The sequence below is a fragment of the Somniosus microcephalus genome, chromosome 32 (assembly GCF_052327205.1).
Source record: "Somniosus microcephalus isolate GS21.2 chromosome 32, FLI_Smic_1.0, whole genome shotgun sequence".
NCBI classification, from domain to species: Eukaryota; Metazoa; Chordata; class Chondrichthyes; order Squaliformes; family Somniosidae; genus Somniosus; species Somniosus microcephalus.
Genome location: NC_141018.1, coordinates 25,536,593 through 25,554,075, shown reverse-complemented (window position 1 = coordinate 25,554,075; position 17,483 = coordinate 25,536,593). Strand labels below are relative to the sequence as shown.

Genomic DNA, 17,483 nt, shown 5'->3' with positions numbered 1-17,483 from the left:
GGGGGCCTTGAGCATGAAACACAAAAAGTTAGCATGCAGGTACAACAAAGGCAAATGGAATGTTGGCCTTTATTTCAAGGGGGTTGGAGTATAAAAGCAGGGAAGTCCTGCTACAACTGTACAAGGTATTGGTGAGACCACACCTTGAGTACTGCGTACAGTTTTGGTCTCCTTATTTAAAGGAAGGATATACTTGCATTGGAGGCAGTTCAGAGACAATTCACTAGGTTAATTCCTGAGATGAGGGGTTTAACTTATGAGGAAAGGTTGAGCAGGCTGGGCCTATACTCATTGGAATTTAGAAGAATGAGGTGATCTTATCGAAACATAAGATACTGAGGGGGCTCGACAGGGTACATGCAGAGAGGATGTTTCCCCTCGTGGGGAAATCTAGAACTCAGGGACACAGTCTCAGAATAAAGGGTCGCCCTTTTAGACCTGAGGTGAGGAGGAACTTCTTCTCTCAGAGGGTCTTAAATTTGTGGAATTCTCTGCCCCAGAGAGCCGTGGAGGCTGGGTCATTAAATACAGTTAAGGTGGAGATAGACATATTTTTGCAAGATAAGGGAGTGAAGGGTTATGGGGAGCGGGCGGGGAAGTGGCTTTGAGCCCAGGATCAGCCACGATCTTATTGAATGGCAGAGCAGGCTCGAGGGGCCAAGTGGCCGATTCCTGCCCCTATTTCTTATGTTCTTATAACCTGTTATTTTTTAGTGGTCTGGGTTGAGGGATAAACAATGTGTATGGCGACATAAGTCAAGTGTGCTATCTGGGAGAAAATAAAACCTGCATCAATCACATAAATTCCGGAGAATATGGAGTTTTGTTCAAACTCTACGCCCTGGAGGCATTTCTGTAGCACTTACACTTTGTATTCTTAGATACTCTAACACCTTGAAGATGTATGTAGTGTTTAGATAAGGGTGAAGGCATGTAGGATTGATTGAGTGTTGTGTGAGATGTGGCCAGTTAATCCACTGAAGGTGCTTAGTGTAAAATGGCATCCTGTCAGTGGCCATTATCTCCTTCGCTTTATGCCTGTTCTTATCAGGATCCTGGCAGGCAGGCTAATGAAACATATGCAGAATGTCAGAGCAGAGGAGTGAGTAACAAGACTGTTATCAGGCGGTCTGGTTAATGTCACAACGCCTGCACAGCAAATGGACATCAATGTGAACGGGATGAATTGGAGAGCTTTCGAACAAGTTCATTCCTGGAAGGCCCTAATCAGGAACTCCATTCAAACATTGCCATGCAGGCTAAAGCAGATGGTACATGCCGTGTCTTCCTCTGCAGAAAACGTTGAATATCAGTTCTCCATTTCACATTCTAATACAGGAAACTTTGGTTTATCCGGGGGTTGTATGTCCGGAAACCTCGATCTAACGGCAGAAATCAGCAGCCGTTTTGTTAGGTTGTTTTTTTTCTTCCCCTAGCATTTTTTTTAAACAGTCAGGCTGTGGAAAGGGTCTCTGTAGCTTAGCAACAGCTTCAGAGACGCTTCCAAGGTACAGGCCGAGTGTTTACAAGCTGTTGCTAAGCAACAGTGTTTGTTGTCAGATACGGAGATGAAAACCTCCGTATCCTTCAACATTAGCGCTGGTCTATCCGGAAGTTTTGATAGATTGGCACCAGCTCGGTCCCGTCGGTGCCGGATATCACGAAGTTTCCTGTATTTAGCAAAAACTTCAAAAAAGACTAAACCTTGATCTCCAGTCTGATGCAATGCTATGCTGACAGCTTTATTCTATTTTTGGATATTTTAGCAGAGGCAATGAGACCCATCCATGTCTTATCCAGTGTGAGGATAGCCCACCATGTCAGCGTAACCTGGAAACTATTGGTAGGGACACACACAGAAGAATGCTTACCATGTTTATATGGCATTTATCTGTCTGTTAATTAATTGATCTGACCCGGGGCAGCAGTCTGGGTACCACAATTGGCCGGTGTGATGTACTCCAGCCTCTAATTATGATTACACAAGATCTACACATATTCTGCTCGTGTTGAGAGAGCCACTTACCACCATATTATTGAGAGACACCCAGCAGTCCTCCGGGAAATCCTGCAGCATGGGTACCAGGAATTGGAGGCAACCGTCCCAGTGGCATAATAACAGCATCATCCCAATCAGGTTAACAATCCGCACCACCGCACTTGCCAGGTCGTAAGTCATGTGGAAGATCTATCCAATCAAAGATAATGGTATAATTTGTTAGCTTCTTTTGAGACAGGCCTGTATTGATTAGGAGATCAATGAATGGCAATACATTTGCAGAACAAACTAATTTCAGTGCAGGAGGCAATCTAACATCCTCTTTTTATTAAATTCATTTGTCCGATTCATTCAATTCAGTCCACTACTGTTCAGCACATTGGGACAGGAAAGAAGAATGACCTTTAGAGTTCAAAAGATGAAGGAATTTCAAGGATGTCATTGATAGATTGGAATATCTGATGCTGCTTGTGACACCCTTAACATTCCTTCATGTTTAGCCCTCTGCAGTGGCAAAGCCTTCCTGTCATGACTTCACAGATATTCTGAGAGCTTTAGTTCATTTTTGGAGATTTTTGCATTGGCGGTGAGGCACACGGAGACCCATCAATGACTTATCCAGTGTAAGGATAGCCCACTGTGTTAGCATAACCTGGCAACTATTGGTAGGGACACAAGCAGGAGAAATGCTTAACATGTTAATATGGCATGTTTCTATCTGTTAAACAGCGGACTGAAAGGTGAGGTAGTGGAGAAACTGGATGGGATAAAAATTGATTAAGAGGAGGTACTAGAAAGGTTAGCCATACTTAAAGTCGATATGTCACCAGGACCAGGTGGGATGCATCCTAGGATGCTGAGGGATGTTAAGGTGGAAATTGCGGAGGTACTGACCATAATCTTCCAATCCTCCTTAAATACGGGGGTGGTGCCAGAGGACTGGAGAATTGCAAATGTTACACCCTTGTTCAAAAAAGGGTGTAAGAATAAACCCAGCAACTACAGGCCAGTCAGTTTAACTCGTTGTGGGGAAGCTTTTAGAAACAATAATCGGGGACAAAATTAACAGTCACTTCAATAGGTGTGTATTAATTAAGGAAAGCCAGCATGGATTTGTTAAAGGCAAATCGTGCTTAACCAGCTTGATTGAGTTTTTTGATGAGGTAACAGAGAGGGTTGATGAGGGCAATGCGGTTGATGTGGTGTACATGGATTTCCAAAAGGTGTTTGATAAAGTGACACATAATAGGCTTGCCTGCAAAGTTGAAGCCCGTGGAATAAAAGGGACAGTGGCAGCATGAATACAAAATTGGCTAAGTGACAGTAAACAGAGAGTAGCGGTGAAAGTATGTGTATCGGATTGGAGTAAGGTATACAGTGGCGTGCCCCAGGGGTCGGTACTAGGACCACTGCTTTTCTTGATATTTATTTAAGACTTGGACTTGGGTGTACAGGGCACAATTTCAAAATTTGCAGATGAGACAAAACTTGGAAGTATAGTGAACAGTGAGGAGGAGAGTGATAGACTTCAAGAAGACATAGACAGGCTGATGAAATGGGCGGACACGTGGCAGATGAAATTTAACGCAGAAAATTGCAAAGTGATACATTTTAGTAAGAAGAACGAGGAGAGGCAATATAAACTAAAGGGTACAATTCTAAAGGAGGTGCATGAACAGAGAGACCAGGGGGTATATGTGCACAAATTGTTGAAGGTGGCAGGGCAGGTTGAGAAAGCAATTAAAAAAGCTTCCGGGATACTGGGCTTCATTAATAGAGGCACAGAGTACAAAAGTGTGGAAATTATGATGAACCTTAATAAAACACTGGTTTGGCCTCAACTGGAGTACTGTGTCCAATTCTGGGCACCGCACTTTCGGAAAGATGTGAAGGCTTTAGTGAGGATGCAGAAAAGATTTACGAGAATGGTTTCAAGGATGAGGGACTTCAGTTACGTGGATAGACTGGAGAAGCTGGGGTTGTTTTCCTTGGAGCAGAGAAGGTTGAGAGGAGATTTGATAGAGCTGTTCAAAATCATGAGGGGGTCTAGACAGAGTAGATAGAGAGAAACTGTTCACTTTGGCGGAAGGGTCGAGAACCAGAGGACACAGATTTAAGGAGACTGGCAAAAGAACCAAAGGCGATATTAGGAAAAAAAATTTACTCAGCGAGTGGTTAGGATCTGGAATGCTCTGCCTGAAAGGGTGGTGGAGACATTCAATCATGGCTTTCAAAAGGGAATTGGATAATTACCTGAAGGAAAACAATTTGCAGGGCTACGGGGAAAGGGCGGGGGAGTGGGACTAGCTGAAGTGATCTTGCAGAGAGCTGGCACAGGCTCGACGGGCCAAATGGCCTCCTTCTGTGCTGTAACCATTCTGTGATTCTAAATTTTAAGCACACATCACTCTTATTGCCAACAGTCTACCCTAAAATGTCTAGGGGGAAAAATTTCCGTTGCTTTGCGCCTCCCGTTAGCGCCCTAAGGGGACGCAAAGCAACTAGTGCCCGGGTGCGGTACCGCCAATGCATCCTGCGAAATTCAGCGGGGGGTTAGCGGCGGCGGTAACCGTTAGCGCCCCGCGGCGCTGCGCCACCAGCGATGACATCATCGTTGTGCAAAGCACCCCGCTTGCGCCCCGGCCGCAATCATCAGTAGCGCCCCCCCTGACGTACCGCTGGACGCTATGTCTGACGGGGTCAGGGGGCCCTACCTGAGGCCGGGTCGGCACGTTTTAAAGACGAGGTGCTGGGCGGCCATTTTTGTTGCCTCCGCCCCCCCCCCCCCGCCCCCCCACAGAGTGCTGGCTGCGCTCCGTGAGCCCGGAACTTCTCTTGAGTGCTGGGTTCTTTTGCCGACACTCCGATCCCCGGTGGCCCAGCTGGGCCCAGGGTGGCGCTCGGCAAGGCCCCTCCCCCTTTAAGAAGGGGCGGAAGGCCAGCAATACCGCGGTGCGACGGACAGCACGTGGCGCTGCGGCACATAGCGCCGTGATATTCCCTCCCAGCACCCCAAGAGGGAGGCGGGGCGCTTCCAGTAGCACCCTGCTTCCCTCTTGGGGCGCTACCACTGAATTTCGGCCGCAGGGGCGCTAATTTTTTCGGGATGATAAAAGTAGAGCCCCGGCGAAGTTAGCGCCCCAAAGGGGGTGAGACTCAATTTTCCCCCTTAGATTCAAAAAATGATGTTAAACCAGGGCCCCGTCTGCCTTTACTGGTGGATGTAAAAGATCCCATGGCACTATTTGAAGAAGAGCAGGGGAGTTATCCCCGGTGTCCTGACCAATATTTATCCCTCAATCAACATCACTAAAACAGATTACCTGGTCATGATCACGTTGCTGTTTGAGGGAGCTTGCTGTGCACAAATTGGCTGCTACATTTCAACAGTGAAGACACTTCAAAAAGTACTTCATTGGCTGTAAAGCACTTTAGCACGTCCTGAGGTTGTGAAAGGCGCTATATAAATGCAAGTCTTTTTTTTTAGTTGGGAAATGGTTTGCGATATCTTTGGGGGATCTCTGTTCTGCCATTCAATTAGATCGTGGCTGATCTGCATCTTAACATCATCCACCCGCCTTGGCCCCATACATTTTTATGCCCTTGTCTAGCAAAAGTCTATCGGTCTCAGATTTTAAAATGAACGTCTGGGAATTTGCGGTGGGTAATAACAGCGAGCGGACAGGACAGCGTTCGCTGTTATCACCCCTTTGAAACTGACCGCAACTTCAGGATGTAGCGTATGTGCATCCTAACGGGGAAATCCTGAATGTTGTGGTCAGTCATTCACTGCTCCGACTGTCCTTCACTGCTGCACTGTGCCCACCGCTCCCCCCCCCCCCAACCCACAGAGGACAACCAATGTAATCTGTCAAATCAGGGAAACTGGCAAAAACCTTACCCCATTAAAAGTTAAACAGTTTTGGATTAGGTGTAACTGGGGTTTTAACAGCGTATTGACCGCTAAACAAACGTTATGGCTCTGGAAAATTAATTTTAATTTTAAATCTATCCATTTAAAACATTTTAAGAAACATTAAAAAATATATTTTTTTTTTAACGTTTGTTCATCTTTATTTCAGATTTCCCTTTTCCGCATGTCAGAGGTCCCCAATCTTTGTTTTGCTTTCTATAACATTTTTAAAAAGTTAGAATAAAAGGAGCTTCTTCTGGAATTCCCTGCCTAAACCTCTCCGCCTCTCTACCTCTCAATCCTCCTTTAAGACGCTCCTTAAAACCGACCTCTTTGACCAAGCTTTTGGTCACCTGCCCTAATTTATCCTTATGTGGCTCGGTGTCAAATTTTTTGGTCTTATAATAATACTCCTGTGCAGCGCCTTGGGATGTTTTACTGCGTTAAAGGCGCTATATAAATACAAGTTGTTGTTGTTCTTCTTCTTCTTCATTTCCTGGTTCCCGGTCTGTGAGAATTCTGCGAACGCCTCTGCTTTGCCGCTGACTGCAAATTTCGGGCCATTAGTTGAGCTAGCAGATATTGCTTTTCGTGGGGGAGAGTGCCACAGAAATATGAAGGAGAAAATATCAAAGAATAAGGGGAAACTGTTAAACAGCGCACTGCAGCACGGAAAGTGAGGTGGCTCACAAATCTCCTTCTAGATATTGCGTTAAAATGTTATTTTACTAACAGTGTATTTATTTATTCTGAAATTCTCGATTCCGACATGGATACCTCTGGCAGTATTGATTCTGTTCTTCCTGGCCATTGTTACTTTGCTGTACAAATTATTGCGATGATGCCGCTGTCTTTAGCTTCACACCACTTCTTCTGTTCCCTACTGTTACTATAGAAACAGCAACAATACCAGGACAAATCGGAAAACACCAGACATTTCCTCCCCGCAGCAAATCACCGTCTGATTTGCCTAATCCGTTTGATCTTTCCGAATAAACAAAACTTTATCATAGACCGTTTCTTTTGCAACCTCAAATCAGCGTACTTTACTTATTAAGGTGCAATGCTTCTAGCAAATGATCTGAATATTCTGGCGAGAGATTTTTTTTTTTCTCCACAAATGACTACCGAATCAGTTGGCAGTGACATGGGTGGAACTCGAGCCTTGAGAAAGGAAATTGAGAAAGCATCAGCAACAACAACTTGCGTTTATATGGTGCCTTTTAACACAGTGAAGCATCCCAAGGCGCTTCACAGGAGCGATTATCAAACAAAATTTGACACCCAGCCACATAAGGAGGTAGTGGGACAGGTGACCAAAAGCTTGGTCAAAGAGGTAGAAACATAGAAAAATAGGAGCAGGAGTAGGCCATTCGGCCCTTCGAACCTGCTCCGCCATTCAATATGATCATGGCTGATCCTCTATCTCAATACCATATTCCCGCTCTCTCCCCATAACCCTTGATGCCTTTTGTGTCTATAGAATCATAGCAGGTTTTAAGGAGGGTCTTAAAGAAAGAGAGAGAGGTGGAGAGGTTTAGGCAGGGATTTCCAGAGCGTAGGGCCCAGGCAGCTGAAGGCACGGCCGCCAATGGTGGAGCGAAGGAAATCAGGGATGCACAAGAGATCCGAATTGGAGGAGCGCAGAGATCTCGGAGGGATGTAGGGCTGAATGAGATTACTGAGATGGGGGGCGGGGCGGGGGGGGGGGTTGTGTGGTGACGCCATGGAGGGATTTGAGCACAAGGCTGAGAATTATAAAATCGAGGCGATGAACAAGAGGCCAGAATTGACCAGAAGAGGTTCAAAGTACAATAATGGGCAAAAAAAAGAAGGGGGGCACCAGGAGCATTGAGTGGGAGCTTTCGTTTAGCAATTTGGCCTTTCACCTATGAAATCAGAGTTCAAATCCAATCCTGACTGATCGGATATTGGTGTCCTCTCTATGAGCGAATATGATGAAAATATGTTTGGAAAATTTGAAGCCGTATTTTAGTGGCTACTGGACAACAGCACAAAACCACCTACAATGCAGCAAAAAATGGCACTGAATTGACTATCTCACTCAAAGAGCTACGGGGAGGCTGCTATAGGGACTGATCTACCCTAGTAGAGTTGACTATTCCAACACACTCCTGGCTGGCCTCTCACATTCTACCCTACGTAAACTTGAGGTCATCCAAAACTTGGCTGCCCGTGTCCTAACTCGCACCAAGTCCCGTTCACCCATCACCCCCGTGCTCGCTGACCTACATTGGCTCCCGGTTAAGCAGCACCTCGATTTCAAAATTCTCATCCTTGTTTTCAAATCCCTCCATGGCCTCGCCCCTCCCTATCTCTGTAATCTCCTTCAGCCCCACAACCCGCCGAGATATCTGCGCTCCTCTAATTCTGCCCTCTTGAGCATCCCTGATTATAATCGCTCAACCATTGGTGGCCGTGCCTTCTGTTGCCTAGGCCCTAAGCTCTGGAATTCCCTGCCTAAACCTCTCCACCTCTCTACCTCTTTTTCCTCCTTTAAGACGCCCCTTAAAACCTACCTCTTCGACCAAGCTTTTGGTCACCTGCCCTAATTTATCCTTATGTGGATCGGTGTCAAATTTTTTGTCTTAAAATACTCCTGTGCAGCACCTTGGGATGTTTTACTACGTTAAAGGTGCTATATAAATACAAGTTGTTGTTGTTGTTGATATAGGATGCTATTACCGTCAAGACAGATTAGATAAACATCTTGCTCTGCTGGCTGTAAGGAAGCTAAATTAAATAAATTGAGCTCTGCCTGTCCGTTGCTAGTTGCTATGAGGCCACAGCACTATAGTTCAGTAATTTATCATTAAGCTGACAATCTACCTTAGAGACGTAGGATGGCTGGTGTTTGAAATGGAAATATCAAACTGCTCCGCTACCGGAGGGTGAGCTGAAGCTGGGTTTAAAGCACGTTGGGGAAGAATTGCTGAGTGACGCCATAAATAGGTTCTTTTTTTTGAACACATTTCAATAGCGAAACTAACCAGAGAAAACCTTTATGATGTCGCTGCACACAGTGACCACAGCTAGTCTTCCATTATTGAGATAATTCAAAGGGAGCGTTACCATGCTGGCTATTACTACACCCGAGTGCCCAGGAGTTGGCATTAAAAGGGGTAAAGGTTTACGAGTTTCCATGCTCGGTGCGGAATCTTATCTGCTGGGACCGAATATTAGGCATGTATTCATAGAATAGTAAGCACAGCACAGAAGGAGGCCATTCGGCCCATCGAGTCTGTGCCGGCTCTTTCGAAGAGCAATCCAGTCAGTCCCGCTCCCCCCTGCTCTTTCCCCATATCCCTACAATTCTTTCTCCTTCAAGTATTTATCCAATTCCCTATTGAAAGCTACTATTGAATCTGTATCCTCCACCCTCCCAGGCAGTGCGTTCCAAATCCTAACCACTCATTGTGTAAAAAAAAGTTTCCCCCTCATGTCGCCTCTGGTTCTTTTGCCAATCACCTTAAATCTGTGCCCTCTGGTTATCGACTCTGGGTAGATGAGGCTGATGCCAAGAGCATAAAAAATGGCTCTTGATATGCTAGAAGTCAAAAGTATTTAATTCTCCAACAGCCATATTGAAGATCACAAAAAAAATCACTGAAAAGGTGTTGCAATCATTATTAAACATTAAAGTTGATATAAAAGCATCAATTTTGCCCCTTTTGCAGGTACATAATGTACCCTACAATCATGGCTATTTTATTTATTCTTCTCTTGATCTTTAGGGTCTCGGGTGCTTTGCAGTATTACCTCACCATGACTCAAAGTAATCAAGTGAAGGAACACTGTTGAACTGACAAAGATTACTGCAGCACTTTGGGGAAAATGACTTGCATAGAGCAGAATAGTCACCTCGTTCCACTCCAACAGCTTCTCAGAAATGAATCCTCACCACCATAAACTCTTTTATAAATCAAGTCATCACAAAAAAAAATTGGATTATCCTATTTCTTTCTCCTGTCCATATGTTTCTTTCGGCTTTGCGACTATCTTGCTTAAAAAGTGAGCACTGATATCATTAACGGGAAAGCACATCAGGAATGTCACTGAGCTTGACAGTGTAATGTGAGGGAACTGAATTAACGTCGGGGGATACAATCATTAACCCAGGGTGCTTCAGTCATTCGGCCATCTCCACTGTGTACGTTACATCCTTCCACTCCTCTCCCCAGCATCTCTCTGAGGCTGAATCAGACTATTCACAATCTTGGCATCCTATTTGACCCTGAAATGAGCTTCCGACCACATATCCGCGCCATAACTAAGACCGCCTGTTTCCACCTCCGTAACATCGCCCGTCTCTGCCCTTGCCTCAGCTCATCTGCTGCAGAAACCCTCATCCATGCCTTTGTTACCTCTAGACTTGACTATTCCAACGCACTCCTGGCTGGTCTCCCACATTCCACCCTACGTAAACCTGAGGTCATCCAAAACTTGGCTGCCCGTGTCCTAACTCACACCAAGTCCCGTTCACCCATCACCCCTGTGCTTGCTGACCTACATTGGCTCCCGGTTAAGCAGCGCCTCGATTTCAAAATTCTCATCCTTGTTTTCAAACCCCTACATAGCCTCGCCCCTCCCAATCTCTGTAATCTCTTCCAGCTCCACAACTCACCAAGATATCTGCGCTCCTCTAATTCTGGCCTCTTGAGCATCCCCGATTGTAATTATTCCACTATTGGTGGCCGTGCCTTCAGCTGCCTAGGCCATAAGCTCTGGAATTCCCTCCCCAAATTCTCCGCCTCTCTACCTGTCTTTCCGCCTCTAAGACGCTCCTTAAAACCTACCTCTTTGACCAAGCTTTTGCTCATCTGCCCTACTTTCTCCTTATGTGGATCAGTGTCAAATTTAGTTTTATAACACTCCTGTGAAGCACCTTGGGACATTTTAAGAACATAAGACGTAGGAGCAGGAGTCGGTCATTTGGCCCCTCGAGCCTGCGCCGCCATTCAATAAGATCATAGCTGATCTGATCTTCGACCTCAACTCCACTTCCCTGCCCGCTCCCCATAACCCTTCACTCCCTTATCATTCAAAAATCTGTCTATCTCCACCTTAAATATATTCAATGACCCAGCACCTTGGGACATTTTGATATGTTAAAGGCGCTATATAAATACAAGTTGTTGTTGTTGTTAATTCAACTTTCTTGCAATGTTGGGCACTGACTTTCAAAATTTGTTAAATAACAGCTTACCTTATATAGCACCCTTAACATAGCAAAATCACAGAATCACAGAATCCCCACAATGCAGATAGAGGCCATTTCGGCCCATCGAGCCTGCACCGACACATATCCCACCCTATCCCCGTAACCCCACGTATTTAATCCCCTAACACTAAGTGTCAATTTATCATAGCCAAATCAACCTAACCCGCACATCTTTGGACTGTGGGAGGAAACCGGAAACCGGAGCACCCGGAGGAAACCCAAGGTGTCCCAAGGTGACCCAAACAAAATGTCCCAAGGTGCTTCATAGTTGGGGGGTGGAGGTGGCGGCAGGGGCTCAGGTCCAAACAGAGTAACGGACAAACTAGGGGAGGTCGTTACAAGCATGGTCAAAGAAGTGGGCATTAAGGAGGTTACTGAAGATGGGGGGAGATGTAGTGCAGAGGAATTTTGAGGGAAATTGCCAAAGTGTGGGGTAGGATGGCAGAAGGCTCTGCCACTGATGGTTGAACAGAGAGAGGAGGGAATACATAGCAGATCTAGAATGAGGGGTCACAGTCTCAGGATACGGGGTAGGACATTTAGGACTGAGATGAGGAGAAATTTCTTCATCCAGAGGGTGGTGAACCTGTGGAATTCTCTACCACAGAAGGCTGTGGAGGCCAAGTCACTGAATATATTTAAGAAGGAGATAGATAGATTTCTAGACACAAAAGGCATCAAAAGGTATGGGGAGAGAGCGGGAATGTGGTATTGAGATAGAGGATCAGCCATGATCATATTGAATGGGAGTAGGTTCGAAGGGCCGAATGGCCGACTCCTGCTCCTATTTTCCTATGTTTCTATGATCAGAGCTAGTAGGGTGGAGGGTGTGAACAGGAAGGTGGAAGAGGTTGGAGAGGGAGAAACAAGGCCATGGCTTTGTAGACAAGGATGAGGATTTTGAAGTCAGTGCACTGAGGGACAGGAAGGCAATCGATGTCAGCAAAAATGGAGGTGAGAGGCTGAGTGGGTTTGGAGGCAGGTTGTGGTGTTTTGGAGGATTTGAAGTTTATGGAGGGTTGTGTTTGAAAGGCTGGCAGAGAGGGTGTTGTACAAATTGAGTCCGGAGATAAACAAAAGGCACGAATGACGGTTTCAACATGAGTAGATGTGAGGTCAGGATGTAGTATGATTACATAGAAATTACAACATGGAAACAGGCTGTTCAGCTCAACCAGTCCATGTTGGTGATTATCTGTGCACATAAGTAGTCGTCCTAATGCAATGTGCCTACCCTGTTCCCATATCCCTTTATACACCTTTCCTTCTACTCCCTATCTAACGTATTCAATCACTAACTCCGGTCATTAAAATATGGGGCTAGAAGCTCAGCAAGTCCCACAAATGGCAACGAGATTAATGACCCATAAATCTGCTTCCGGATGTTGGTCAAGGAAGGAATATTAGCTTCAAATGTGTGACAGGATTTTAATATTCACGGGGCCTCGGTTTAATATCTCATCCGTAAGACAACACCCCTGATAATGCAGCACTCCCTCAGTACTGCAGTGGAGTGTCAGCCTAGATCATGCACTCACGTCCTGGAATCTATCTATCTATATATATAAACGGATACTTCTTTCTGTCTGTCTATCTGTCTGTCCTTCTGTCTGTCCTCACGTGTGCGTCTGTCCGGCTATGCGCTCGAAAGTTATAGAGCGTACCTACGCGCGCGTTACCTCCGAAGAAAGCTTACGCTTCCGGGACGCTCGTAAGCATATTTACTTTTCGGTCGGACGGAAATTGTTCGCGCCTTATGCAAAAAACCTTCAAAATTAAACTCATTATCTGCTACTTAGCATTGATTGACTGACGTCAAGGTTCGACCAATCCTGTGCCGTCACGATTGACCAATCCTACAGTACAGTCCCCTGATGGTTGGCCAATCGGTGTGGGCGGGACTAATCGTTTTCATCTCAGGGATCTGGCAGCCATTGTTTGACTGCCATTACTTCAGCTTCCAGCTCAAACTACTTTGATCATCCAGCTTTGAAAAAGTTAGTATCTCTTTTAAAAATAACATAAGATTTACCAAAAACGTTTTATAAGTACTTTCACTTTCATCTTTCAAGGTATTAAAAGGTAGAAATGTTGCCCGGCAGCAGATTGAGAGAGGGACACAGACAGGGCCCAAAAGCCTGGGACTCGATTTAAAATGTTGCCCAGCACCAGATTCACAGAGGGACACAGAGAGGCCCCAAAGCCTGGCACGCGATTTAAACCGCCCGGCCCAAAACAGCCCTGGCAAAGCCGGGCTCCCCCCAGCTAGTAGTTTATAAACTCAAAGCCTTCTCACTCTGAGGCAAGAGTGGTATCAGGGGAGCAGACCGCACACTCGTGATGCTTCTGATGAAACATTCCAACTGAAACATTAAATTGTCTTTCTGTTTCAGATACTGACCAAGTTACTGTGTACTTCCAGAATATTTTAGTTAGTCTCTCTTTTAAAGAAGTGATGATGAGAGTAAGAAACTCTCTTTTACAGAGATGCTGTTACTCCCTTTTGCAAAGCCTCTTTATGTCTAGTGCTGCCATTGACATCATTACATAGTATTTACAGCACAGGAACAGGCCATTCGGCCCAACAGGTCTATGCCGGTGTTTATGCTCCACACGAGCCTCATCGCACTCTTCTACATCTAACCCTATCAGCATATCCTTTCTCCCTCCTGTGTTTATCTAGCTTCCCCCTAAAGACATCTATGCCAGTCGTTTTAACTACTCCTTGTGGTGGCGAATTCCACATTCTAACCACTCTCTGGGTAAAAAAGTTTCTCTTGAATTCCCTATCGGTGACTATCATCTTATGGTCCCTAGTTCTGGTCTCCCCCACATCTTTATTTTTTTATTCATTCATGGGATCTGGGCATCACTGGCAAGGCCAGCATTTATTGCCCATCCCTAATTGCCCTCGAGAAGGTAGTGCTGAGCCATCTTCTTGAACCGCTGCAGTCCGTGTGGTGAAGGTCTTATTATTATGTTTTGTAGCGGTTTTTTTACAACTGAGTGGCGAGGCCATTTCAGAGGGCAGTTAAGAGTTAACTACATTACTGTGGGTCTGGAGTCACATATAGGCCAGACCGGGTAAGGACGGCAGATTTCCTTCCACTAAAGGACATTAGTGAACCAGATGGGCTTTTACGACAATCCAATAGTTTCATGGTCACCATTTTCAGAATAAAGGGGCACCCATTTAAAATGGAAATGAGGAGGAATTTCTTCTCTCAGAGGGTCAGGAATCTTTGGAACTCTCTTCCCCAGAGAGCTAGGTCATTGAAAATATTTAAGGGGGAGATAGTGTCTTGTTTTGCACACTTTGTACAAAAATAATAAATTGCAGGACAACGGAGTATTACAGTTTAAACTCTTTTAATGAAGCATCAGGTCTGTAAGCTTTCTCAATCAATACAACACCGTGTGGACAAGATGGAGTCAGGACCCCTACTGGGTCTTCTAAACAACAGCAGTCCTTACAAATGCCTGCAGGCCAATAACGACTCAGCATGTGATCACGTGAATATAATAGGTATTCCTTGCAGATGCCTGCGGGCCAATGATAAATCAATATGCAAATGTTACAGATAGTCAGATTTTTGAATGGTAAGAGAGTGAAGGGTTATGGGAAGAGGGCAGGGAAGTGGAGTTGAGGCCAAGATCAGATCAGCCATGATCTTATTGAATGGCAGAGCAGGCTCGAGGGGCCAAATGACCTACTTCTGCTCTTACGTCTTATGTTCTTACTGATACTCGCTTTTTATTCCAGATTTATTTAATTAACTGAATTTAACTGGGATTCACATCCCTGGATCATTAATCCAGGCCTCGAGATTACTAGCCCAGTAACATTACCACTATGCTACCGTTCCCCTTCGCTACAGCTACCCTATCAAACCCTTTCATAATTTTAAAGACCTGTGGCTTCAGCAGAAATGCGGTAAAGATGGAACTGCTGCTTCTGCTCGCGCTATTTGAAGAAATGCTGTTCCTTGCAATTCTTCCGACAAAGTGAATTGCAATGTTGAGGCAGCTAAGGGCTAGGCTAGATACGGTATCCCAAAGCAACACCATCTAGTGCGCGGGTTTAGCAATCATCTGTCTCGTTCTTGGTGTACAGTATCTTTCTGGAATAGCAACAAAAAAACTTTGGAAACGCTCAACGGGTCAGGCGGCATATGTGGAGTGAGAAACAGAGTTATGTTTCAGGCCTAAAAAACAACAGAAAATGCTGGAAAAACTCAGCAGGCCAGGCAACATCCGTGGAGAGAGAAATAGAGTCAACGTTTCAGGTCGAAACCCTTCGTCAGAACTGAAAAAACACAGGAAATGGAACAGACTAAAAGGCCAGTTTGGAGGCTGAGAAATGGGGATGAAAGAACAACCCTAACACTAACCCTAACCCTAACCCTAACCCTGGCCTTTTAATCTGTTTCATTTCCTGTGTTTTTTCAGTCCTGACGAAGGGTTTCGACCCGAAACGTTGACTCTATTTCTCTCTCCATGGATGTTGCCTGGCCTGCTGAGTTTTTCCAGCGTTTTCTGTTGTTATTCTGGATTTCCAGCATCCGCAGTATTTTGCTATCATCATACTTATGTTTCAGGCCGATGACCTTTCATCAGAACTGGAAGGTGTTAGAGATTTAATAGCTTTTAAGCAAGTGCAGAGCCAGAGAAAAGGGGAGGGGGTGGGGGCAGAGGGCGAAAAGAGCAAACAACAGCAACGACGACGTGTATTTATATAGCGCCTTTAACGTAGTGAAATGTCTCAAGGCGCTTCTAAGGATAAGGGATAAGCCATTTAGGACAGAGATGAGGAGGAATTTCTTCACCCAGAGAGTGGTGAACCTGTGGAATTCTCTACCACACAGGGCAGTTGATGCCAATTCATTAAGTATATTCAAGAAGGAGTTAGATATATTTCTTGAGGCTAAAGGGATCAAGGGATATGGGGAGAAGGCAGGGACAGGGTACTGAATTTGGATGATCAGCCATGATCTCATTAAATGGCGGAGCAGGCTCGAGGGGCCGAATGGCCTACTCCTGCTCCTATCTTCTATGTTTCTATGTTTCACAGGAGCGATTATCAGATGAAATTTGACACCGAGCCACACAAGGAGTGTGGTAAACCACTGTTTGTATTCCACTGTGTACATGCCTGGACATGCCTCGGCTGACTCCTCCCACAAGTCCTAGTATAAAGGTGACTGCTCCCCAGCCCTTTGTATTCTGGACCGGTCGACCACTCGAGGCAGACCTTTATTCTTTTGTTAATAAAAGCCTTTAGTTACTCTCTTAACTCTCAGTCTTTTATGAGTAATTGATAGCGCATCAATTTTATTAACAAAATTTTTATAATGGAGAAGATCCTCACACCAGCATGCCTGGACTTAGATCATCGGGAGGCGGACTCATCCATCAAGTTTACTCACTGGCTTAAGTGTTTCGAAAAATTCCTGACCGCCTCCGCAGCAATCAAATCGGACGAGGACAAACTGGATGTCCTGACCTCCAAAGTGAACCACCGAGTGTACTCGGTCATCCAAGACGCGACCTCGTACGCGGACGCTATCAAGCTCCTCAAGGACCAGTACACGCGCCCAGTGAACGAAGTGTACGCCAGGCACCTTCTGGGGAGTCGTAAACAACAACCTGGGGAATCGACCGTGGAATACCTTCAGGCACTGCCTGTGCTTGGCTGGGCCTGTGGTTGTAAGGATGTAAAGGCCGCCGTGTACACAGAGGAACTTATCCGGGACGCTTTTGTAGCGGGCCACAGATCCAATTACACCCGACAGCAGCGACTGTTGGAGCAGAGTGACCTCAACCTCAACAAGGCCTCTGAACTCGCACTATCATTGGATGCAGCCTACCGGGGCATGGATGCCTACTCCTCTGCACCGTGGACGCCGCGGGGAATGACAGCCTGGGACACGGTAGGACCGCCTCATAGCGCCGTGCCACCCCAGCCACACCCCAGCAACGGCCCAACTACCGCAGCAGTGTCCCAAGGCCAGACAGCAGTGCCCCAAGGCCAGAAATGCTACTTCTGTGGCCAGGCAAAACACCCCAGAGTGTGCTGCCCGGCGAAAAACGCGATCTGCTCGGGCTGCGGGAAGAAGGGACACTACGCTAGCATCTGCAGGGCCAAAGCCACCCCGAACCCCAGCAGCGCCGCGTGTGGGCCATGCGGGCCGCCATCTTGGGCCTCCCCGGCCATGTGCGAACCACCAGTACAGCAGCCATTTTGGACGCCTCCAGCCACATGGGGATCATGGACGCCGCCATCTTGGACGACAGCCGGAACGCAGCAGGCCCCCAACACCGCCTCATCT

The 17,483-nt window shown here is 46.0% G+C and overlaps 1 protein-coding gene across 1 annotated transcript in view; it reads right to left on the bottom strand.

Moving 5' to 3' along the window:
* Nucleotides 1-17,483, bottom strand: part of hcn4 (hyperpolarization activated cyclic nucleotide-gated potassium channel 4) — a 398,010-nt gene that overhangs the window by 267,269 nt on the left and 113,258 nt on the right. The window contains exon 3 of the mRNA XM_085972020.1: nt 2,027-2,188. Coding sequence (XP_085828146.1) covers nt 2,027-2,188 — 162 coding nt within the window. The remainder of the gene's footprint in view (nt 1-2,026; nt 2,189-17,483) is intronic.